This window comes from Trichechus manatus, unplaced genomic scaffold (assembly GCF_000243295.1).
Source record: "Trichechus manatus latirostris isolate Lorelei unplaced genomic scaffold, TriManLat1.0 scaffold00009, whole genome shotgun sequence".
NCBI classification, from domain to species: domain Eukaryota; kingdom Metazoa; phylum Chordata; class Mammalia; order Sirenia; family Trichechidae; genus Trichechus; species Trichechus manatus.
In genome coordinates, this window is record NW_004443945.1 from 8,918,347 (window position 1) to 8,944,097 (window position 25,751).

At 35.8% G+C, this 25,751-nt stretch overlaps 1 protein-coding gene across 3 annotated transcripts in view; it reads left to right on the top strand.

Annotated features, from left to right (window-relative positions):
* Positions 1 to 25,751, top strand: part of NUDCD1 (NudC domain containing 1) — a 65,966-nt gene that overhangs the window by 8,856 nt on the left and 31,359 nt on the right. For all 3 annotated transcript variants that reach the window (XM_004370687.2, XM_023725981.1, XM_023725983.1), the window contains exons 2-5: positions 3,352 to 3,506; positions 15,137 to 15,322; positions 19,512 to 19,692; positions 23,289 to 23,471. In XM_004370687.2, coding sequence (XP_004370744.1) covers positions 3,352 to 3,506; positions 15,137 to 15,322; positions 19,512 to 19,692; positions 23,289 to 23,471 — 705 coding nt within the window. The remainder of the gene's footprint in view (positions 1 to 3,351; positions 3,507 to 15,136; positions 15,323 to 19,511; positions 19,693 to 23,288; positions 23,472 to 25,751) is intronic.

Sequence of the window (25,751 nt, forward strand, 5' to 3'; positions counted from 1 at the left end):
GCCTCTTAGCTCAAGTAGATACAAGAGACTAAATGGGCAGCTTCTGTCCAGAGGTGAGATGGGAAGGCAGAGAGGGTTAGGAGCTGGTTGAATGGACATAAGGAATCGGGTGGAAAGGAGGAGTGCGCTGTCACAGTATGGGGAGAGCAATTAGGGTCATAACAATTATGTATAAATTTTTGTATGGGAGACTAACTTGAAATGTAAACTTCATCTAAACTACAACAATTAAAAAAGAAAAGTGACACACTTTGTAAGTTAATGTTCTTTACCTCCCTCTCCCTTTTTTCTTACTAGAGTACTTTGCTTACGTAAGCGTTAGTTTGAATCATATGTAATTGCTGTCAGAAGAGTTTGCTATGATCAATTTCACATGGTTTAACATAACAGTGTATCTTGAAAGGACAAGAAGCAGTAATGAATACTGTTGTTAGCACCTTTAGTGCAGGGACCATGTCTGTTTTCCAATGCCAGGTATAGTGTCTGGCACATAGTAGAGTTGCAGTAAATATTTTGTGAATGAAAAAACTAGGTTTCTGAGGTTGCATATGTGTTTGGAAGGATTTTAGGCAATGCTTAGGAAGATTCCCTTCTAGTCAAGTCCTAAGTTCTTTTTAAAAAACTAAAAAGGATCTTTCAGCAAAGCTCTTATTTTCAATCCAAGATCACATTAAATAATAAAATATCAATGAGACCAGTTTCTCAGCTGTCTGTTACGTTCCTCTTCTTCAGCTGTTTCAGTGATTCAGGCAGACATTTGAGCTCCCTGTGCTCCCAGCCCCCTTTCTTAGGAGGGTTCTTCAAAAGTACTCTGCCAGTGATTAACCTCTGTCACATTCTGGACACTGCTCTTCTGCTCTGAGTTGCTCTGCCTCCCACTTTATACTTAAGATGATTGGCATGGTGAAACAATTATAACTTTTCCTTTCTTATTTGAGGCCAGAGAGGCAGCATTTTCTATTCACTTACAGAGCTATTACAAAATAGTAAGCATGCAGAACACCATCTGTGCATTTCTGTGTCCTAGTAATATACATTATCTTGTGGTAATGCAGTATCCTAAGCCCTACTGTATCATGGCCTCCTAATTACAATTTTCCAGATTCATTTGTTCACAGGTGAGGCGTAAGAAGGCAAATGGCTAAGAAGCCTCTTGCTGGTTCAGGATTGCCCAGTAGTCATTGGCACAAATATGAAGAAAATAGATTTGTTTTATCTTTGTTGAAATGTTGAAGCCCTGATAGTACAATGGTTAAGAGGTTGGCTGCTAACCAAAGGTTGACAGTTCAAATCCACCAGCTGCTCCTTGGAACCCCTGTGGGGCAGTTCTACTCTGTCCTATAGGGTTGCTATGAGTTGGAATCGACTCAGTGGCAACGAGTTTATCCAAATATTACTGCTTTGCATTATGATGTTACTGTGTACATTTTCCTGCAGTGTGTAATTTCATCCACACAGTGGTGCTAGAAAACCAAGAGTTGATCATTGTTTTTTCCTGAATAGTGGAATGTGTAGAACTGTTCATTATAAAATAAACACTTTCTGGAATTATATAATGACAGTTTCCTCAACTTCTTTGAATATATTGTAAAACTATAATGATTTTATCTCTGATATGTCTCCAGACTTCCGTCATCCTTTACCTAGGACTGTAGCTTCCTAATGGATCTTCCTGGATTTTCCCTTGCTCTGCTTTACTCTCTTCCCATGCTGTAATCATAGGAATTATTTTATAAATCTAAATCTGAACTTTACTTTCCTGCTTAGAACTCTTAAATGGGTTCTTATTGCTTTGAGTTTATGAGCAAAGATAAATAAAAACAAGGCTTTTCATGATCCAACTCATGCCCCATTCTCTAGCCACATTTTTCTATAGCCTTTTCTTGTACAATTCTCCTTTCTGCTCTCTGTATTTCAGCCAGGGTGGTCTTTTGGTTCCTTGAACACAAGTTTTTCCTCCTACTTTTGCCTTGTTTTCTTTCTGCCTGGAATTGGTAGCGTTTGTGTATAAGTAGGTGTGTGTCTTCTTAACTCTTCCTTATCCTTTGTGTATTGGATGAAACTTTGAAAAGCTTTCCTTAATCCCTCTAAGTAGACCAGCTCTCTAAGTTAGATGCTGTCATGGTACCCATAGTTTTTCTTTATAGAACTTACCACAATTTTTAATTATATATGGTGTGATTATTTGACTTATGTCCGTATCCTCACTGGACCATAAGCACCAAGAAAGTAGTTCTGTGCTCTTTGCTCACTGTTGTATCATTAGTGCCTGTTGAAATATCTGTTGAATAAATGAGTGAATGAGTATTAAGTCAGACAGGACTTATGGAGGTAGGCATTGGAGTCAGGAACAGGGAATCATCCTGGGAAAAGAAGAAAATACTTGTGATTAGAATACAATGAGGTGAGTTTTATATTAAGGCAAGATATTGGCCCAGCATAGTTCACTTATATATTTCCTGTTAGGGTAGAAATTCTATTTCATGGCAGTTCTGAGCTGTAAGGGTTGCTATCTGAATGGAAGGGCAGGAGAAATAGGAGGCAGGGAACACATTTGGCAGATTTAAAATTAGGGAAGCAGCTTAGTATAGTAGAAAGAACACTGTTCTGTAAGACCAAATTACCAAACCCCATTGCCATCGAGTCTATTCCAACTCTTAGTGACCCTATAGGACAGAGTAGAACTGCCCCATAGGGTTTCCAAGGCTGTAATCTTTATGAAAGCAGATTGCCACATCTTTCTCCCCTGGAGCGGCTGGTGGGTTCAAACAGCCAACCTTTAGGAGGCCTTTTCTATTCTAGCGTAATATTACTTTGTTCCGTACCTTTGAGAAAGATGTGCTATCACATTGGAGAAGTCACCATTTGGGTTTACCTTTATTTCCATATCTGTGTAAGAGGATACTAAACCATATCCTTTATTTCTTAACATGTAGGAAGAATGAATGAGATAATGGGGATAAAATTGTTAAGAAGTATAAAGACACTTCATGAAGTGGGCTTTATTTTTGCCCAGAAGAAAGGAAATCCTTCATTTTTAGAGTTCTTCTATTCATTCATTATTACGAGGAAGAGATAATGAAAAGAAAAGAGGGTTATGGCATGAAAAGCCCTATTCCCTATGGCCACTAGATTGTAATTCTCTAAGGGCAGGGCCATATCAGGTTTACTCACTGTTTATCCTCCACATAGTACCTACTAGGTACCTAGACATTATTGTTGAATAAATGATAAAGTGAATGCACTGAAGGCTTTTGTGTGTTGACATTCTGTGACTTGTTTAGCCTTGTAGCTAATTCTGCAGGAACAACCTGCAAACAAAACTCGATGTTTATGTTTCTCATATTTCAGCTGTGGCAGAAGTAAAACTTCGAGATGATCAATATACACTGGAACACATGCATGCTTTTGGAATGTATAATTATCTACACTGTGATTCGTGGTATCAAGACAGTGTCTACTACATCGATAACCTTGGAAGAATTATGAATTTAACAGTGATGCTGGTAAGAAAAAATATAAAAATAGAATTTTCCAGTAAAATTGGTCCTTAATTTTCCCCTTGAATCTAAGGTTCAGAGAGTTGAGGTACACAGCTAGGATATGGAACCTATCATCAGTCTATTTAAGGCTCTATTTTTGTTTAGTTTAATTTTATTTTAATTATTCCTTTTTTTTCCTGTTACTTACGCTTGGTTATTTTCCTCCACTTTCACCAATGGGCGACCACTCCAATGTGTTTTATGTCAACAGTGATCTAACTCTTCACGTCAGCTTTTCTATGTGGATCCTGTTCCCAACTATAATAGTGGATTTGTCTGTTTTTCCTTTTAATTAATTTTTGCTTCATGTGTTTTTAACCATGTTAATTAGATGCAAACATTTAGGGTTGTTTTGTCTGTCATAGTTGATCCTTTTAGCATTATGAAATGTCCCTCTTTATCTCTAGGAATACTTTTTGTCTTGAAATGTACTTTGTCTGATATAAATATAGTCATACTGGCTTTTTAAAAAATTAGTGTTTATCTTTTTCTATCCTTTTCCTTTCAGTCAATTAGTGTTCTTATGTGTTTAAAGTGTGTCTCTTGTAAAGAACACGTGTTTGGGTCTTGTTTTTAATCCATTGTGACAATCTTTGTCTTTTAATTGAAGGGCTTAAATCATTTATCTTTAATGTAATTACTGATATCATTGGATTTATATTACCATCTTACTCATTCTTTTCAATTTCTCCCATCTATTCCTTGTTCCTTTGTGTCTCGATTTCTGTTTTTTTTTTTTTTTAAATTAATCAAGGTTTGTTTTATTTTGTTAAGATTCCATTTAATTTTCTGTTTTGACTTTTTGTCTAAACCTCTTTGTATTATTCTTTTTAAAGTTTAATGTATAGATTAGAGTGTGCATTCTTAATTTATCACAGCCTATTTTTAATTAATATTATACTACTTAACAGTGTAAGAACCTTACCTTGTACAATTCCTTTTATGTCCCCTCTTGGCTTTTGAGCTATTTTTTTAAAATGTATTTCATTTTTTCATATATTGTAAACCTCACAATACATTGTTAATGTTTGCTTTAAACAGTCAGTAGTCTGTTAATAGCATCCTAACTACTCTCTGCTCCTGCCAGCCCTATTCTACATTGCATCTACTGAGTATTCTAATTTTCCTGTTTAAGCTTACAACTTTCTGCTTAAATTCCTTTAATATTTCCTTTTTGACAAAATCCAAACTTTTTAATATGTAATTTTAGAATAGGCAATACATTCATGTCCTGTGTAACCAATTTGCAACATGAGCTTATTGAAATCAGTATTTCAAAACAAATTCCTGTCTAGTATTTTTGTAATGCAAACATTCCTCTTGCATTTTGAGCTTATTTCAGTTTGTGTATTTATATTGTAGTAGTGAACCTCAGAAGGTCTTGGCATGTGATGGTTAAGTGCTCGGCTGCTAACCCAAAGGTTGGTGGTTCGAACCCACCAGTGGCTCCGCGAGAGAAGAGACCTGGCGATCTGCTCTCGTAAAGATTACTGGGGAAACCGAATGGGGCAGTTCTGTTCTATCCTATAGGGTCACTATGGGTTGGAATCGACTCAACAGCACTCACACACAGATTAAAGAAGGTATTCAGAGAAATCTCCTGAACCCTATCCTCTACCTGTCCTGTGTCCAGTACTCATTTTCTCTGCAGTTTCTTTTATGTGTTTCTTTTTTGTCCTTCCAGAGGCTTTTTTTCCCCTTTCATTCTTTTTTGGCAAGTGTATGCAGAAAATGACATATATTCTTAAAATACAAGCTTCAATTTGGCATATACATTTTATAATGCCGTTTTCCCAACCTTTTCTTTCATTACTTACCTACTTGTACGCTATAGTACGGCAGTTCCAAAGTGTTTACAGTTCCTGAGACATGTCCTGTACCCTGTTGCCTCAGGCCCTTTTCCCATGTGATTAGCTTAACCTGGAACACTCTCTCTTTCTGTCACTTCAGACCCACTTAACCATTTCTTCATCTAGGATGTTTGCCTTGACATCTTCCTTCTGCTCGCCCAGGAATATTCAAACCACTCTTGCATTCTTTATTTGGTTCTCAACTCTGTATGGGCTGTGAATTTTTTCTGCATAGGGCTAGATAGTAAATATTTTAGGCTTTGCTGGCTAGATGTCAAACTACTCAATTTTGCTGTCATAGTGTGAAAGTAGCCATAAATAATACATAGAAAATGAGCATGACTGTGTTCCTATAGAACTTTATTTACAAAAACTGATGTTGTTGTTAGGTGCCATCAAATCTGTTATGACTCATAGCGACCCTGTGTACAGCAGAACGAAACACTGCCTAGTCCTGCACCATCCTCACAGTCGTTGTTATGTTTGAGCCCATTGTTGCGGCCACCGTGTCATTCCATCTCATTGAGGGTCTTCCTCTTTTTCACTAACCCTCTACTTTACCAAGCATGATGTCCTTCTCCAGGGACTGATCCCTCCTGATAACATGTCCAAAGTATGTGAGATATGAGATGAAGTCTTACCATCCTTGCTTCTAAGGAGTATTTCTGACTGTACTTCTTCCAAGGCACATTTGTTCGTTCTTCTGGTAGTCCATGGTATATTCAATATTCTTCACCAACACACCATAATTCAAAGACATCAGTTCTTCTTCTCTTCCTTATTTATTGCCCAGCTTTAGCATGCATGTGAGGTGTTTGAAACACCATGATTTGGGTCAGGAGTACCTTAGTCTTCAAGGTGACATCTTTGCTTTTTTAACACTTTAAAGAGGTCTTTTGCAGCAGATTTACAAAAAACTGATAGTGGGCTGGATTTGGCTCATGGGCTGTAGATTGTCAATCCCTGCTCTAGGCTGTATCTCTTTTAAATGTTAGCAGCCAGCAGAACCCTTGTTCAGTATGTTTGTTGAATGGATAACAGCTGTTTAAAGCTTGTTCTTACTCTCTGGAGTTAACCTTGCTTTCTTGATAGGATCTTCCTCTTATTATAGTTTTTCCAGATTTGTAGAAGTTCTGTATTAGGGATGCAGTATTTATCTCAAAATGTAAGGCATTTCCTGGTAATGATAAATCTTTTTCTCCAGGTGGCTCCAAACACCTAAGCAAATCAGTGGGCAAATACATTCTGTTTCTTACAGGAACAGAGGAGGTTGGCTCTGGCCTTTTGTTCCCTTAAGTCTTAGTTCCTTTTTTGTTGTTGTTAGAACCATACACTACTTTGAATTATTATTTGAGCCAAAGATGTTATGTGTCAGCCAGCTAAAGTAGTAGAACGTATATATTTATTATTGGCTTTGCTCTTGTAAAAGGGAACCCTGGTAGCACAGCGGTTAAGAGCTTGGCTGCTAATCAAAAGTTCGACAGTTCGAATCCACCAGCCACTCCTTGGAAATCCTTTGGGGCAGGTCTACTCTACTCTGTTCTGTAGGGTCACTATGAATTGGAATCGACTCGACAGCAGTGGGGTTTGGATTTATGCTCTTTTTGCTCTTGCCAAATAGATTTTGATGTATAATGGTGTGTGTGTATGAATGTTTTCCTTTAGTTAATTTTTATTATTTAATGAGGCTGTTGGTAGCATGCGTTGTAACATATAGTTTAATAGTAACATTTCTCTGACTCAGGAGTACAGAAGATATCATGGTAGATCTGAAATTTTTAGTTTTTGTATACCATATTCGTAATCTCGTTTTAGTCTCCCATGGATTATCTTGTGGTACATGTGATGCGGTTCCAGTGACCATTGTTAGGGAGATTATGTCATTAGTAGAAAGGGCACTGGGCGTTTTAGTTAGACCTGCCAGGTAAGTTCATTTTAAAATGTTTATTATTGTACGACACTGTGACATATACTCTAGTGCTTTTCATGTGTTATACTTTTTAGATGCCTAGGTAAGTATATAGATCACTATTGCATGGTAATATTGGAAAGCTGTCAAACAAGGTACGATGAACTCTCCATGTATCCTTGGCTTTAGTTTCCTCATGTAAAATAAGAATATGATGATAACAGTTTTGAAAAGCTAAAGTAAGATCTGTGAAAATACTTTGAAAAGTAGAAGGCATTATGCCAGTATAAAGAGATTCTGTTAGCATAGACCTTGTCACCTTATGAAAGATAAATACTGGCTGACCTTTGCCACATTTACGCCTTCTTTAAGAGCAGTTGAACTGTATAAGAATAAATCATAATTATGCCAGTTAACCTTTATTGAGTGCATATTACATATCACTAACTATTCGAAACACTTGATTAACTGTCGAATCTTCATAGCAACCCTTTGAGACATATGTATTATTATGTGCATCTTACAGATGAGGAAACTGAGGCACAGAGAGGTAAGTAACTTATCTAAGTCACACAGCTAGTAAGTAGTGGTATCTGGATTTGAACCGATCTAGTTCCAGAGTGCCACAATATCCTACTGATTCACCTTGTTACTGGTTAATAGAGACAGACAACTTAGTAAGATAAAAAATGCTATGTAGTATTCTCTTAGCAGACCAAAGTGACATTTGGACCTGACACACATTTGGAAAAAAAAAAATCAGCTTAAATTTTTATTCCCAGTGTTAAATGTTGTATCTTCCTTTGAGATTAAAAGTAAACTGTGCCAGTTTTTATTTTAAACTTTTGCTGAGTGTAGTAGGCTCTAATGTGGACTAAGTAGCATACAAATGAAGATTTGTTTACTCAGTGACATGCTGATAAATTTCGAGAAACAATCTCTCTAGGGTAGGAAAAAAAAAAAACACCCTAATTTGTAGAGTTTGCCAGTTTCTATGGTTTAAATGCTCCCACCATGGTCAATTTGAAGCAGCTACTTGCAAAATTCCTGAATATTTAACTCTTGACTCTTACAAGTCTGTAGGCATCTGTTTTCGCACATCCCTTCATTTGGTAAAACTAATACAGAGTCTGAGAAAGGAGAACCTAAAGAGGGAGGGGTACCTTTTATCTCATTTGGTGAAACATGTCCGTTTTGTGTGTTTTTTTTTTTTTTTAAATCCCTGCCCCCTTTTTTTTTAAGAAGAAAAAATGAAGTAAATAGGGAAATAGAAATTCTTTCTCACCAGGAATTATTTTCTAGAGAAAATAGAATTCTTTGGTCTTAAACATTAGAGGCAATCTGATAGTCAATCAACTAAATATCTTTTATGATCAACCCAATGTCTGCAGTGGAAAATTTGAACACCAGCTGAATATTTGATGATATTAAAGAATTAGTATTCCTTTTAAATAGGAAAATGGCATTGTAGGTTTCTTTCAAAGTTCTTTTAGAGATATATACCAAAATATTTACTGGGGTTTGCTTCATCATAATGTGAGTTTGGGTATAGATACAAGAAGACTGATCATGACTTGATAATTGTTAAAATTGGGTGATCGGTATATGGGAGTTTATTATTTTATTCTCTCTGCTATGTATTTGAGATTTTTCATATTAAAAAAGAAAAAATAGCCTGATGTCTTCCCTCGGTGACATTCCAGTCTCTTGAAATGACAAAAGTGTTTGTTTTTGTAGAAATACTTTATGGTGTACTTTTATGTATATATAGTTTTAACCCTGGCTGTGACATGGACAGACTAAGTTACCTTGGGCAAATCACTTCCCCTTTTTGGGCCCCCATGTCTTCATAAGAAACAGATGGGTGGTGTTTGTGAAATCTCTAGTCCCTAGAGGATTCCTTGGAGCTGAACTCAGAGGCCACTGCATAGGCAAGGAAGGTCTACCCTCTACCCCCTAACTTCAGTAGAATCAGCTGTACAGCAGTATGAAATTTCTTTTACAAGAAGGGACTCCTTGGCAAAAACAAGCTTGACAGTTGGGTAGAAATATGTCTAAGACTCCTTCTAGCACTTTATTATGCTATTGCCTAAATCTCAAAACAGTATTCTATGAATGGTGGTTATAATGATCCTTTTGCTATTTCTTCTAATGAGTTGTAGCGTTCCACAATTCCAGCCTTTAAATTTGCTGGCAAGCACGCGTACAGACTAGAAGCCAAGGACTTGGTTAATCTACAGATTGTATTGCTTTTCTCAAATAAGCATTTTGACCATAAGATATATGAATTGTATAACTGTTTACTGTCAAAGTTGCTTAAAGTGTTTATATAGTGATCTTTAGAATCATATTCTTATTTAGTTAAATTTAGTGGGGAAGAAGAAAATAAAATTGCCTTAGCAAAATTAAAGAGAAAAGTAAGTAGCTAATATAGGTATTGTGCTTCCCTTATCTTATTATCCTGCTCCTCCTTGAAAAAATCATCCAGACTACTTAAATCAAACTGCCTCATTTGGTCTTTATCCTCTGAATAATTTCAAAGCTTTTTGTATCATGTACTTAACAGTTTGGCCTATTAGTGGCATCTAAATAGTCTTTAAAAATTTTCACCATTATTCACAATGAAATCTCATTTCTTTGTCCTTCAAAATTTTTTTTCAGTAAAATAGAAATAATTTGCTCCTGTGAAAACATTTTCAGTAAAGCCTGGTGGTACAGTTTCGATAAATATCTTGTTTTTTCTTCTTTGGGAGGAATGTTTGATTAGATGGCTCTTGAAAGTTCATCAACAAGAATTACATTTGTTTTAATTTACTGTTTTTTCTACAAGTTGCCTTCTTTCCTAGTTCTGATAATTCTTATCCTTGAACTCTTTTGGTGCTTTATAATATTATTTATTTAGCAATCGGATTCTAAAGTCCTTCAATTTAGTTGAAAAGACATAATCTACACTCTAAAACTTTATTAGACTCTGTAGGGAAAAGACCTACCATATACCCCCAAATGATAGTTGACACTGTGTGGTTGAGTGAGGATACCTGGCCTTAGAGTACTGATTTTTGTAGTTCTTATCTTCTAGGCTGTCAAGGGTCCCCAGAGAGAAAGTCCTTCAGTTTCTTCTCTGAGAGATATAAAGCCTGATTCCTGCTTCCTGGGATCCAAGCAGAGGAAGAGTTTGTGGTCTCTTAATATGTGGGCTTTCGCTGAAACCCTGATTTCTTTTAGTACAGTCCGTTATCCCTGTGCTCAGCAGGGCCTAATGTTCCCAAATCCAGAGTTTGTCTAGTTCAAACTTTGAAGAGCGTAGTCTCCGGTTTTTTGCTCAGATGGGGAATTTGTATTAATTTTAGGAAGATTGGCATTTTTATGATCTGTTTTCCCACCTAGTAGCATGGTATGTCTTCTTTTACATCCTTAAGTAAGTTTTTAAGTTTTCTCTTGATTTTATGCTCTTTCTATTAAATTTATTCTTGAGTATTTTATGGTTCCTATCTCTGTTGAAGATGGAATATAGTTTTTTCTATTTCCTTTTCTAGGTGCTTATCGGTAAAAGAAAAGCAGTTTGTTCTATAAACAGTCAACTCATTTGATAATTCAGTAGTTTTTTAGATAGCTAGACTGCAACTCATGATGACTTTATGTACAACAGAATGAAATATTGCCCGATCTTGCATCATCTTCACGATATTTATGAAAATGGAAATAACAGTCCCATGTCATTCATTTTTGTCTTTTTGAAATTACTAGATAGATGCTCTGAGACAGTGCCTAATAATAATTGGAATTGTGGGTATGCCTGTTTAGTTCTTGATTTTAATTGTAATGTCTATTAAATTTTACTTAAGAAAATATTGTTGGCTTTTGGTAAGTAGCCTTTATTATTTTAAAGTTATCCTCTTTCTACTTAATTCATCAATGTAATGAATTAGATTGATATAGTTCTTAAATTCCTTATTTTCCTAATTCCTTAAATTCCTAGAATAAACTCTTTTTGATGAGAGTATGTTCTTTTGTTATAGTGCTGGATTCTATTTGCTAACATTTTGTTTAGTATATTTGCATTTATGTTCACAAGTGAGATCAGTCTATAGTAGTTTTGTTTTTATATCTTTGTTTTTATATCTAGTAGGTTTTGGTTAAAGTTTTACTCACTCCTTAAGTGAATTGGGGAGCTTTCTTATTTTTCTGAGGACTGGAATAATTTAAATAAGATTGGAATGATCTGTTCTTTAGATGTTGGATAAAGCTCTTCTTTGAACCTATTGTATTCCTGTTACTCTTTTAGATGCTAGTTCTCTAGTCACCTATCTATTCTATGGTAATTTGTTCATTCAGACTCTTTCTTGGATAATTTTGTAATGTATGTATTTTGCTAGGAAATCATTTCCTATTAAGTTTCAAAATTTGTTGCTGTAAAGTTACATGTATTGTGCTCTTAAGATTGCTAACTTTTATCTTTCTTTTTCCTAACTTTCTATGTTTTTCATCTTTTTTCCTTAATCAAATTTTAGGAGGGTTCTGTTTATATATTTTTTAAAGAACTGTTTTGAGTTTTTTTAGTTTATTTTCTGTTTAATTAATTCAAATTTTGTCTTTGGTTTTCAAACTGTTTGCACATCAGAATCTTCTGGAGTAATTCATCAAAACAAAAGCAAGTTGTAGAGTAACCAGTCCCAAAGATTGATTCAGTTTGTCAGAGTTGGTCATGGCCTAGGAATCTTCCATTTTATCAGGCACTTCAGATGATCTCGCCTGTGATACAATGACCAAGTTTTGAGGAACCCTGCACCTGTAGTATAGAAGAGTATGACGCTTCTGTCTTATAATATCTTTTTTTCTGATCAGCAACAAAGGAAATCAGCCTACTTTTTGAGCTTCTGTGTTGGGACAAGTGGGGAATCTTGGCCACTGACTAGACACTGACTTTTTAATTAGCAGAAAACAGCTGTTCTATATCCATTTGATTGTCTGAATTTTTCTTTGAGTCAGTATAAACATGCACAGATCCCAGAGCGTCACCTCTCCTGTGCCTGGTGTACAAACAGTAACCCTTATTATATCAAGTGCTTTAACCGCTGTCCACCAGGGCTTCACACGCCTAGATGTTATCTGTGGACGAAATGAAAGCCATAGGGTCCGAGTCCTTAAGTCACTTGGCCTTCAGACTTTCTCAAGAGCCAGCAGGTGGCAGCAATTCATCACACAGTTTTATAGAGGCATTCTACTTTTTTTTGCACTTAATATTTATTGAGTTATTTGTTAATTATATTCTTGAGTTAATAAAGTTTTAAAACAGTTATTTCAAAAGAAACAAATATTTCATACAGTTCCCAAAACAAGAGTTCCTGGAAAATATGTATCTATCTTATGTGTAAGTGTCTGTCGCTAAACAGGGTCTAGAGTAGAATGACCTATTAAAAAAATTAACATAGTCATATCCAAGTACTAGAGTTAGAATATATTATTTTTTATCTTTTTATACTTGTATATTTTTAAATTTATCTGTGAACACCTATTCCATTCTTTTTTTTCAAATTGTGCTTTAAGTGAAAGGTTACAGAGCAAATTAGTTTCTCATTAAACAATTAATACACATATTATTTTGTAGCAATGGTTGCCAATGCCGCAACATGTTAACACTCTTCCCTTCTCTACCTGGAATTCCCCATTTCCATTCATCCAGCTTTCCTGTCCTCTCCTGCCTTCTCATCCTTGCCCCTGGGCTGGTGTGCCTGTTTAGTCTTGTATACATGGTTGAACTACATGTGTTATTGTTTGTTTTATGGGCCTGTCTAATCTTTGGCTGAAGGGTGAACCCCAGGAGTGACTTCATTACTGAGCTAAAAGGGTGTTCAGGGGCCATATTCTCAGGGTTTCTCCGGTGTGTCAGACCAGTAAGTCTGGTCTTTGTTTGTGAGTTAGAATTTTGTTCTACATTTTTCACCTGTTCTGTCTGAGACCCTCTATTGTGATCCCTGTCAGAGCAGTCGGTGGTAGTCGCTGGGCATCATCTAGTTGTGCTGGACTCAGTCTGGTGGAGGTTGTGGTAGTTGCGGTCCATTAGTCCTTTGGACTAATCCTTCCCTTGTGTCTGTGGTTTTCTTCATTCTCCTTTGCTCCAAAGGGGGTGGGACCAGTGTAGGTGTATTTTAGATGGCTGTTCACAAGCTTTGAAGGCCCCAGACCATATTCACCAAAGTAGAATGTAGAATATTTTCTTTATAAACTATGTTATGCCAGTTGAGCTAGATATCCACTGGGACCATGGTCCCCAGCCCTCAGCCCAGTAATTTGGTCCCTCAAGGAGTTTGATTGTGTTTATGAATATATGACTTTGCCTTGGTTAAGTTGTTCCGGACTCCCTAGTATTAAGTACTGCCTTACCCTTCACCAGAGTTACCACTTGTCTGTTGTCTAGTTAGTGTTTTTCCCTCCCAATCCCTCTCCTCCCTCGTAACCATCAAAGATTGTTTCTTTCTGTGCGTAAACCTTTTCGTAAGTTTTTATAATAGTAGTCTCATGCAGTATTGATCCTTTTGTGATTGACTTATTTCACTCAGCATAATGCCCTCCAGATTCATCCATGTTGTGAGGTGTTCCACAGATTCATCATTGTTCTTTATCATTGCATAGTATTCTACTGTGTGTATATACCATGGCTTGTTTATCTATTCATCTGTTGATGGACACTTAGGTTGTTTCCATCTTTTTGTTATTGTGAATAATGCTGCAGTGAACATGGGTGTGCATATATCTATTCGTGTGACGACTCTTATTTCTCTAGGATATATTCTTACAAGTAGGATTGCTGGATTATATGTTATTTCTATTTCTAGCTTTTTAAGGAAGCACCATATCATTTTCCAAAATGGTTGTACCATTTTGCATTCCCACCAGCAGTGCATTAGAGTTCTAGTCTCCTGCAGCCTCTCCAACATTTGTTATTTTCTGGTTTTTTTTGATTAGTGCCCAGTAATGTTGGGGCGAGATGGTATCGCAATGTAGTTTTGATTTGCATTTCTCTAATGGCTAGTGATCATGAGCATTTCTTTACGTGTCTGTTGGATGCCTGAATGTCTTGTCAGAAAATAAATAATATTTTTATAATTTCGTGGTGGAGAAAGTGTTCCTATGCATAATGAAGAGACATGCAGGAGACAGGGAAAAAATATTTGCCAGAAATACAACACACATATCCATGACAAATAAAGAGCCCTTAAAAAGCAACAAGAAATGTATGGAAACGGAAAAGGAACATGAACAGGAAAACCATGGTTAAGGAAAAAAAGAAAAACTGGCTAAAATATTCAAACTCACTAGTAAACAGAAAAATATAGATTAAAATTATAAGATTTTACCATTCCCCATTGAACCTGTTGGTGTCTTTGGTGAAGTGTCTATTCATATCCTTTGCCCTTTTTTTAAATTAAATTATTTGTCTTTTTGTTGTAGAGGTCTTGGATTTTCGTATAGTATTTTAGAGATTAGACCTTTGTCCCATATGAGTCTCTCCATGGGCTCCGTAATTCTTGTCACACATGATAGCTAGCCTCCCTCAGAGCAGCAATCTAAGAGAGAGAGCAAGGTGGAACATATAATGTCCTTTAATGACATAGTCTTATAGGTTACATACCGTGATTTCTGCCATATTTTGTTAGAAGTGAGTCATGAGTATAGCCCACATTGAAAGGAAGGGGGATTAGCCTCCATCTCTTGAAAAGGGGATTGTCAAAGAATTTGTGGACATATCTTCAAACCAGTACACTGCAGGTATTTATTTTGTGTGTATGGATCCAGGAAAGGGAAGGATTAATTCATGTTTGGCTTCTTTATAGGACACTGCCTTAGGAAAACCTCGGGAGGTATTTCGACTTCCTGCAGATTTGACTGTGTACGACAATCGCCTTTGTGCATCTATTCATTTTACATCTTCTACCTGGGTTACCTTATCAGATGGAACCGGAAGATTGTATCTGATTGCCACAGATGAACGTGGAAATAATTCTTCTAAAAAATGGGAGGTGAGGGTGTTAATTTTTTTTTAACTTCTTATGCAAAGTCCAGAGAGTATATATAAATTAGACATCACTTATTTTTAAATAGGAGCCCTGGTGGCACAGTGGTTAAATGCTTGGCTGCGAACCAAACGGTTGATGGTTTGAAGCCACCAGCTGCTTTGAGAGAGAAAGATATGGCGTCTGCTTCTGTAAAAGTTTACAGCCTTGGAAACCCCATTTGGTAGTTCTACTCTATCCTGTAAGATCACTATGAGTCAGAATCCACTCAACGGCAATGGGTTTGGTTTGGCTTTTGGTATTTTTAAATAACACTTTTCAAGGATAGATTAAGTGTGATCTCTTGGTTTTCATAATATATGAAGTTTTGAATCTCTTTTTCTTTAGTTAAATTATGTATATGTTGACCATGGAACCATTCCTGTTTTGATCTGTGGTCATTGCAGTTACCAAGAATTGCATTCATTTATTTAGCAGATATTTGCTGAGTGCTTTATGTGTGTAAAACACTGCACTAAGCATTGATATAAACCTCTTATTGAAGAAGAATTGACCAAAGAATTGCATTGGGATATTTTTTCTCCTCTACCCTCATGCTAGATTTGCTGGTGTGTTTACACTGGTCAAATAGTGAGTCTACAAGAGTATATCCTACTTAGAAAAATATATTAAATTTAAGTGTAATTATATACCAAAATCCAAGGTGCCATTTTTTTTTTTTTTTAGTTGAGCATATGTAAATCTGGAGGGCAGGTTAGGATTTTAACAGTAATAAATAGGAAATTAATTTCTCCATGAGCTACAGTTTTTGAAAGTAGAAAAGAATAATATTGAGTTGGTAATTGAAGAATTTACTGCTTTCAGCTCCTTTGAATTACTACTATTTGGTCTATTTTTATACTACTGCAGTCTAAATCTCAGCAGGTAGCCTTTAGTTCTGCGTATGTAAAGGCTTACAAACTTTATATATTTACATCTCATAAAATATTTTTTATCAAATCAACAGATGTCCACAAAAATGGGCTTAAATTATTTGAGAAAAACCAGTAAGGCCTTAGGAGCAAATGGTTTACCTATCTTACAATATTATACTAAGTGATTTACCTATCCTACTCAATTGTAGTATGTTCAAAAAACCAAGCAAAAAAACCCCATACTAAACAACCAGAACAACAATAACTTGTATACAGGAGCTGTTTGCATTCTAGTTTCAAATAAATATTATCTGGACACTGATATTTTCTGCTCTGGCCTCTAGTAATAACTTTTATTTTTTAATTTTTTTTCAGTAAGGCAATGTTGTATATAGCACAGCCACCTGAAAAGGTTGGAAGAGATTTTGAGACTGATTGGCAGAAGAGAGATGGATAAGAATTTATCTGTTATCAAGCTGAGTGGATTCCGTTGGCTTTAAGGGGAGAATAGGAAAGACAGACTGACCCACCTCACCCTCAGCTTAAAAATAACACCACACATTACACCAGAAGGAGATTCATATGGGTTTATAATTCTATTGGTTTCTGCTGTTTGTATCTCCTTATCACATATTAGGCCTTAGATAAACAAAATTTTTTTTCATTCAATGAAAAGTTTAAATCTACTTCATGCTGTCTTCATTATACACTGCTGTAATGAAATAAGCATGTCTCCAGTGTTATCAGTTAATAGTTTTGACTGGACATTGGGGGTCAGTGAGGTGAGAAGAGTACTGCAGAATACTGATCACTTTAGGAGAAACAGGTGTGTTTCTGGAGTTTTGGAGGAATCGGTGTAACAGAGAGGAAGCTAGAGGTAGGAGTAATTGGGGGACATGATATTAAAAGGGGGCCAAGGGTGGTGGTGATGACTGAAATGTAGAAATGTGCTTTCCAAATGTGTTGCCTCTAATATGATGATGCTGTATAGTAACAATATCACAGTTCAGATAGTGAACTCGTTCAGAAGACTGGAAACTTCAGCATAATGAGTTTTAGAAGCCCAGGCATCTACTCGGGTTTTATTCCAGTCTCTCTTATTCAGGTGTGAGAGAAAGAAAAGGAGGAAACAAACTAGCTCCTTGTACCCGGCAATACTTTCACTCTCACTTGCCCTTCCTCCTCTTTTGTCTCCCATAACCCATTGCTGTGGAGTCAATTCCAACTCATAGCAACACGGTTGGACAGGTTTCCAAGGCTGTAATCTTTATGGAAGCAGACTGCCGTATATCTTTCTCCTGTGGAGCCACTGGTGGGTTTGGACCACCGACCTTTCAGTTAGCAGCTGAGCACTTAACCACCGCACCACTAGGGCTCCTTTTTGTCTCCCCTAAAGCAAAACCCAGTCAACCAATCAAAAACCTGTCTTCATCTATCATCTCTGTTAGGAGTACTTGATGGTTTTTTATTTTTTCATTCTGCTTATGGAAACCTTTAGAATAGATTCCAGAGATCTACTATTTGAATAATTTTGGCAGAAGTTCTCAAACACTTGGGGAAATAGATGACTTTAAAGTGAACTTGTCATTACAAGTCTTTCAAGGAGCAGGTATGAGGGAATTCCAGATATACATTAAAAAAAAAAAAGAGAGAGACGCTGTTCTTTTAGTAAGATGTTTTTTCAACTATTCATTTTTCCGTAGTTATTCGTCTGAAAATCTTGTTCAGCAATGAGTCTCAAAAATCTCTCGTATTTAGTATTCCTGCTAATGAAAAGTCTTTTACTTTAGAGTATATGCTCTTGGTATAAACAAGAATTTGATAAGATTTTGTGTATCTCTGTATATATTTAGATTTACTTTTTTAAAAGCAACTTCAGGATTGTATTTTATTTTTATTTATTGTTGTACTTTAAGTGAAAGTTTACAATTCAAGTTAGTCTCATACAGAAATGTATACATACATTGTTATGTGACCCTAATTACACTCCCTATACTGTGACAGCACACTCCTCCTTTCCACCCCTGATTTCCTGGTCCATTCTACCAGCTCCTGACCCTCTCTGCCTTCTCATCTCACCTCCGGACAGTAGCTGCCCATTTAGTTTCATGTATCTACTTGAGCTAAGAAGCATTGTGTTCACGAGTATCATTTTTATGTCCCATAGTCCAGTCTAATCTTTGTCTGAAGAGTTGGCCTTGGGAATTGTTTTAGTTCTGGGTTGACAGAGAGTCTGGAGATCCATGCTTTCTGGGGTTCCTCCAGTCTCAGTCAGACCATTAAGTCTGGTCTTTTTACTAGAATTTGAGTTCTGCACCCCCCTTTTCTCCTGCCCCATCAGGGACTCTCTGTTGTGTTCCCTGTCAGGGCGGTCTTTGGTGGTAGCCAGGCACCATCTAGTTCTTCTGATCTCAGGCTGGTGGAGTCTGGTTTATGTGGCCCTCCTGTCTCTTGGGCTCATGCTTTCTTTGTGACTTTGGTGTTCTTCATTCTCCTTTACTCCAGGTGAGTTGAGACCAATTGATGCATCTTAGATGGCCACTCGCTAACTTTTAAGACCCCAGATGCTACTCAGCAAAGTTGGATGCAGAACATTCTCTTAATAAACTTTGTTATGCCAATTGACCTAGATGTCCCCTGAAAGCATGGTCCCCAGAACCCTGCCCCTGCTACTCTGTCCCTGGAATTGTTTGGTAGGATTGTATTTTAAACAGCATTTGTTGAATTATGTCTTTTGAAGGCAAATGGGCCCTTTTGTTTTTGAGAGAATAAAGTTTTACAGTGATTTGCTCTGCAATTCCTTTGACTCTTACCTCTCTAAACAAATTAAAAATAAAATAAAACCAACAGAGAAAAAGCATGTGCATGAACATGCACACAAAAACACCTCCACAGTTTCCAGAAAGGAAGAGGGAGAAAGCAGAACTAAATTATATATGAGTTAGGGGAAGAGATGGGAGAGTGAACAGTTGACCTGCCTCCTGTGTCTTCACTTTCAGTTCTCATTCTCCTTTAGATACTTTTTAGATGCCCTGGTGTTTTCAAGCCAAGAGTACTGATCATTTTTGTGTTATACAAATAGATATTTTTTAAGTGTTCTTCGAGGGACATTATTCAATCTTGCTACCTTTATCTAAAGGCTTTTTTTTTTTTTAATTTTTGTACTCCTTGTATATCCACATCGATTGTTGGATTGTCAGAATTCTGTGTATTCCCTCTGTGCTATCTACATTCGTGTAATATGTACATTTTCGTGTTTGGTGTGTAATCTTTTTTTGCAGATCATGTTTAATGAAGAGCTTGGGAGTCCTTTTATCATAATTCACAGTATCTCATTGCTAAAAGATGAAGAACATTCAATAGCTGCCCTACTTCTTCGAATAGAAAAGGAGGAATTGGATATGAAAGGAAGCGGTTTCTATGTTTCTTTGGAATGGGTCACTATCAGTAAGAAAAATAAAGGTAAAATATAAAAAAATTCTGAATCTTTCTGTGGTGGTTGCCATCATTTGATAGGTTTTGAAATGCAAGGCTCTGTAAATGTTTGCACTTTCTTGGGCGTTATGTTACGATTCTAGGACCTGTCACCTGATGGACTGAGTGGTATCTGTAGTTAAGTTCTCAGATATGGGTAACAGAAAAAATAGTAGTGTGCTTTCATAGTCAATTGTATGTTTTGTATAAAAGGAGATATTATTACATAATTTTTGAAGAATTTAAAACATGTATTAATATATACAAATGTTCTTACACAAGAATTTATATTTATATATCTAAAATCAATTGTAAATTACAGTTCAATTTAAATATAATAGTTAGATGGAAATGAGTACCTTTATTTCATTAAATCGTAACTATGATTTTTTTAAAATCGAATTGAGCTTTGTTGTTTATTTCTACTCTTAGGAAGACTGTTACTTTTTCTCACTCAAAGTGCTTCCAGGTGTAGAAAAGTCCTGACCGTTGGTCTGTTTGAGCTGTCTGTCTAGCTTTTAACTTGGGCATTTTTCTCCTCTATTAATTAGAATTCCCTTAATAGTGTGGGCTTGCTCTTTGCCAGTGCTTAGTTCTTACTGACTCACTATGTGTATTTTTTCTGTAGTCGAGAACTAAGGGAGCTTGTTTTCCATGATGCCTCTTCTCTTTCTTGGCAAGTTTTATTGACTTACTTATTTAACTTGACAGCTTTAAATTATTATTTATCTCTATGGAAAAAATATTTATTTACTATAGCTGCCAGTTTGCAATCTGATAAGGCTCTTAGTAGATGTTTTCTAAGAGGCCTTTCCCTTTTATTTTAGAACAGTGCTTCCCTCCCTTTCTCTGCCTGTCTCTATATGGCAGAATAGTTTTTTAATTAAGCTGAACAAATCTCTCAGATTTGTTATTTGAAGTATTTAATATGATTTGTCTGTTCCTTTTCCTCCAGTGTTGTTGTTCTATCTCTGGAGGAGCAGAGTAACTTAAACCTTTAGATTAGGGGTTGGCAAACTTTTTCTGTAAAGGACCAGATGGTAAATACTTCAGGCTTTGTGGACTGTATGATCTCTGTCACAACTACTCAACTATGCCAGTATGGCACAAAAGCAGCCATCAGCAATACAGAAATGAATGAGCATCACTGTGTTTCAATAATGTTATATTTGTGGACTCCGATATTTGAATTTCATATCATTTTACATGTAATTAAGGGTTTATTCTTTGGATTTTTTCCAACCATTTACAAATGTAAAATTCATTCTTAGTTTTCAGGTCGTACAAAAATAGGCAGAGGTTCTGACTGGGGCCACAGGTCATAATTTGCTGAACCCTTCTTTAGATAATATAAGGAGTCCCTAGGTGGTACAGACGGTTAAGGACTTCACTCCTAGTCGAAAGGTTGGCAGTTTGAACCCATCCAGAGGTGCCTTGGAAGATGGGCATGGTGATCTTCGGAAAGGTCACAGCTTTGAAAACCCTGCACACATGGCGTCACTATAAGTCGGAATTGACTTGACGGCAACTAACAATAAGCTTTAGATAATAGAAGCTTTAATTTTTTTATTAAGGTATGCACTTTAACATTTTAAAAGAGAAATCTTCATGCACATTCCTCCTCTCCTTCTCCAGGACACTTGGTTCTGTAACAGATTTAGCTCAGTCTACAATAACTTTCATCAGATTGCCTCAGAACACAGCAAGACTCTGCTGTACCTCCATCACCTCCATTCCCTTCATCTTTGTTTCCTTGCCTCAACTGGTTCTCCCAAGGTTATAATTGTAGAAACATTAATTCTCTCTGTGGATAACAGTATCTTTCTTTTCTCTTCTTAATGTCTAGCTCTTCCCTGCCACGCTCCCCTGTTACTAATATAGCTGTTCTACTCTCCCTTTCTTTTTCAATTTTTTTTTTTCAAATTAACCTAACACAGCAGTGTTTTCCAAGCTGTGTTTAGTGAAACGCTTGACAAATTATATTTTGTGGTAAAATAAGTTTGAAATGTGGAATACAGTGTTCCCATTAAGCATTATGCATAATGAAATTTTAAGCCAAAAAAAAAGTATATATATATTTATATCTATATCTATATCTATATCTATATATCTATCTATCTGTCTATATCTATCTATATATATTTATATTTATATATATATCTATATATATATATCTATATATAAAATCCAGCATTTCCGAAACTTACTTTACCATGGAATTCATTGTGTGAGACCCATCTGTTATTTTTTGTTACACACATATTGGGAATAGTCACGCTAGAAAATAAATAGTGTCAAATTTTGTAAAGATAGTTAGGACTTTTTGCCCTGCATGTACAATCTCATACCATGGCGAAAGTATAGGAGTTTTTAGTTCAGCCATGAAATTCCAAACCTCTTCTTAAATATTTATGAAATGAATGAATGTAGGTGAGGATTTAGAGTAAAAAGAATGTTAGAGATAAACAAACTGTATTATTATTGTATTACTATGTAGAACTCATAAGACATTGAGTTGTGATTTTTTGACTATTCAGTGTGAAGCTTATAAGTTAGTCCACTTTAGCAGTAACAGAGTATAAGTAAAGGTATGAATGGAATTACCTGAAACGTTTGAGTACTTCTAAAAGGAAAAAGTAACCTATTTTCATAGGAGAATAAATTCAGTTACTGTACCTAAAACTTTTAGGATCCGATTAGTTGTTTATATCTCTAAATGTTTAAAGTGCCATTATTTGTATTTGATGATAATAGGCATGTGGATTTCTGAGTGTGTATGAAACTCATTTTTATTATGAACATATTTCATTTTAAGAAAACCCCTAACCAGTGCCTAGAACAGGCAGAAAAGTAGTCCACAGCACACTTTTCCCCTTATGTTCAATTTGTGGCTCTTGAGAGAAGATGTATCTTATATACATACCTGCTGGGAAGTTGGATAGGCTGTTGTCAAGGAAAAGGTTGGTCCTTCAGAAGCTGATACTCCAGGTCAGTCCATCACTTTCAAAGTCTAGAGTACTGCTGTTCAATAGAACTTTCTGGAGACGGATATGTTTTCTAAGTGCCGTTCAGTACGGTAGCCACTAGCCATGTGCTTTGAGCATTTGAAATGTGGCTAGTGTGACTGAGGAACTGAATTCTTAATTTTACTTAAATACGCACTTGTTGCTAGTTGGAAACCCTGGTGACGTAGTGGTTAAGAGCAACAGTTGCTAACCAGAAGGTTGGCAGTTTGAATCCACCAGGTGCTCCTTGGAAACCCTATGGGGGCAGTTCTACTCTGTCCTGTAGGATTGCTATGAGTCGGAATCGACTCAGTGGCAATGGGTTTGGGTAGCTAGTTGCTACAGTATTGGATAGCATAACCTAGAGCAAACAAATTTCATCAGACCCAGTATTTAGAAATCAGAATTTATCTTCAGGAAATCAAGTTGTAAAGTTTTTATTCTTATGAAAAGACTTTTAATAGTGTGCCTTTTAATGTAAACTTAAAATACTTAATTTTAATTAAAATTAATGTACAAATATTTTCATTATAAAGTTGTTTCTAATGTTGTGTTCAAAAATGCTTTGTTTTCCTACAGATAATAAAAAATATGAAATAATTAAGCATGAAATTCTCCGTGGAAAGTCAGTGCCACATTATGCTGCTCTTGAACCTGATGGAAATGGTCTAATGATTGTTTCCTACAAGTCCTTCCAGTTTATTCAAACTGGTCAGGATCTTGAAGAAAATAAGAATGAAAACATGTCAGAGAAAATCAAAGGTAATTTTACTTTCAATCCTCATAGAGCTTGTGTATATGTATGTGCATACATATTTATGTCTGTTTTATCTTCCCAGTTAGATTATGGGTTCTACCAGGGCAAGAGAGATGCTTAATTTTTTTTTTTTCTTTATGTTTCCCAGAAGAGTGTTTTGTAAACTATACCAGGTAAACGGTGTGAACTGATTTAATAATGTTGTAATTACCAAAAATGTTTTTTAAAGGTCTGCACATTAACTTACCTAGTTACATGTTTAATAAATATTTATTCAATCAGTAATGTCTGTGTGCTGTAGGTGTTTATTTGAGAAGCCAACATGTTATTGGTATTGATGGGGAGTTTATGAATTTAATCTTTTAACATAAGCTAAATTTGGTTTATTACTGGTATGTACTAAGGAACATGTTCTACCCTTCATACTAAACTTAAACAAGTTAGAATCACTGATTTTTTGCTATGTTGAATGAATGAACTGAGGTCATGTTTTACAATGAAAAGAATAACAAATGTCTTTTAAAAGATATTTGTATTTATATAGAAAGAATACATATTCTTTTATAGCTATTCAAGAAAATACTCCTCCTTAATCATTACTATTCATATTTCTGATATTAATAGGCAGAGAAAAGTATATTATCCTTAACTGGCATTTTTACAGTATTTAACAATTATACATATTACTCTTTGAATCAACTTTCTTATTACTTAAACAACTTAATTATTTAAATAACATTTAATTTCTCTATTTTTATATTTGCGTAGATTTTTAAAATAAATTATTTGAAAAATATTTGCAAATATTAATGTAATAACATTTGAAAAGTATTTTCCCTAGGCTTATAAATATATATACCTCTGAATACAAAGGAGTTGTGCCTAGAGGTCTTTTATTTAGTCTCTCAGCACCTGTTTCCTCATATGTGATGTGTTTTTGGTTAAGATCCCTTTCTGAAAAAATGCCAGGATTCTCTCTCAATTATAATGTTAAATTCTCCTAAGAGTAATTGTTCATGATTCTAAATCACCTGCCCGTCAGAATGCCTTTGGTGAGCAACTGTGAAAGAATGTCTTAATCCTTAGAATTGTTCTGCCAGTATAGCTAGGACTATGTAGTTCCAAGACAGACTAGGTAGGATACAAAATGTGTTTAAAACACTAACTGCCAGTGAAGGCGTTCTTCCTTGTTGAACTCTCACATTATATCTTGTACCCTTCCTGAATTCATTATTATAACCATTGTTCCTTGATATAAACCCCTAATGCCCTCCATTTTTCTGTTTTCCTGCCAGTGAACAGCCCTCACTTGATTTCTTGTACTCAGTTTCTATTGGGGAGTTTCTTTTATGTTTTATTTTGTCATGGGATTTTCACAAAAATAATGGCAAGAGGTTGTAATTTTAAAAAATTCTGGATAGTTTGTTAATTAGTATGCCTTTTTTAAAACACTCATTCTAAGTATACATATTGGTTTCATTTTCTGTAAACCTCAAGAAGCTGTATTGTCTATTAGCTACTTGGTATTGTCATAAAAAAAAAAAAAACCTGTTGTCGTCGAGTTGATTCTGACTCATAGCGACCTTATAGGACAGAGTAGAACTCCACCCTAGAGTTTCCAAGGAATGCCTGGTGGATTCAAACTGCTGACCTTTTGGTTAGCAGCCATAGTGCTTAACCACTATGCCACCAGGGTTTGCAATAGATATAATTAGTAATATTTTCTTCAAAGACCTAAAATTCTATTTCTAAAGGCATAGGAAGCCACTCAGATCAGCCAGCAATTGAGAAAATTATTTAAGGTCCTTGTATACTTTTGAAGGAGCCCTGGTGGCAGTTCAAACTCATCAGGCCGACCATGGGAGAAAGATGTAGCAATCTGCTTCTGTAGAGAGTACAGCCTTGAAACTCTATGGGATAGTTCTACCCTCCTGTAAGGTAGCTATGAGTCAGAATGGACTTGACAGCAATGGATTTGGGGTTTTGGGTATACTTTTACGGGAGGGATTAAAAAAATATCTGACTCTTCTCTTTAGTGCTTCCGTGTCGTTTAGTTTGTACTAAAAGCTCATGAGATATTTCAGACTCCCTCCTATTTCCATTATTTGACACAAGTTATTCATTGAGTAATTGTTATGTTTAAACTGCTTCGCTACCTGTTGTGGAAGAAAGAAAGATGAATAAAACAAATCACTTGCCCTGATGGAGCTTATGGTTGTCAATCCTCTTAGCTGTTTTTCAAACTTGTAAGTTTACACTAAAAGTACTCCTAAAGGCAAAGGAGA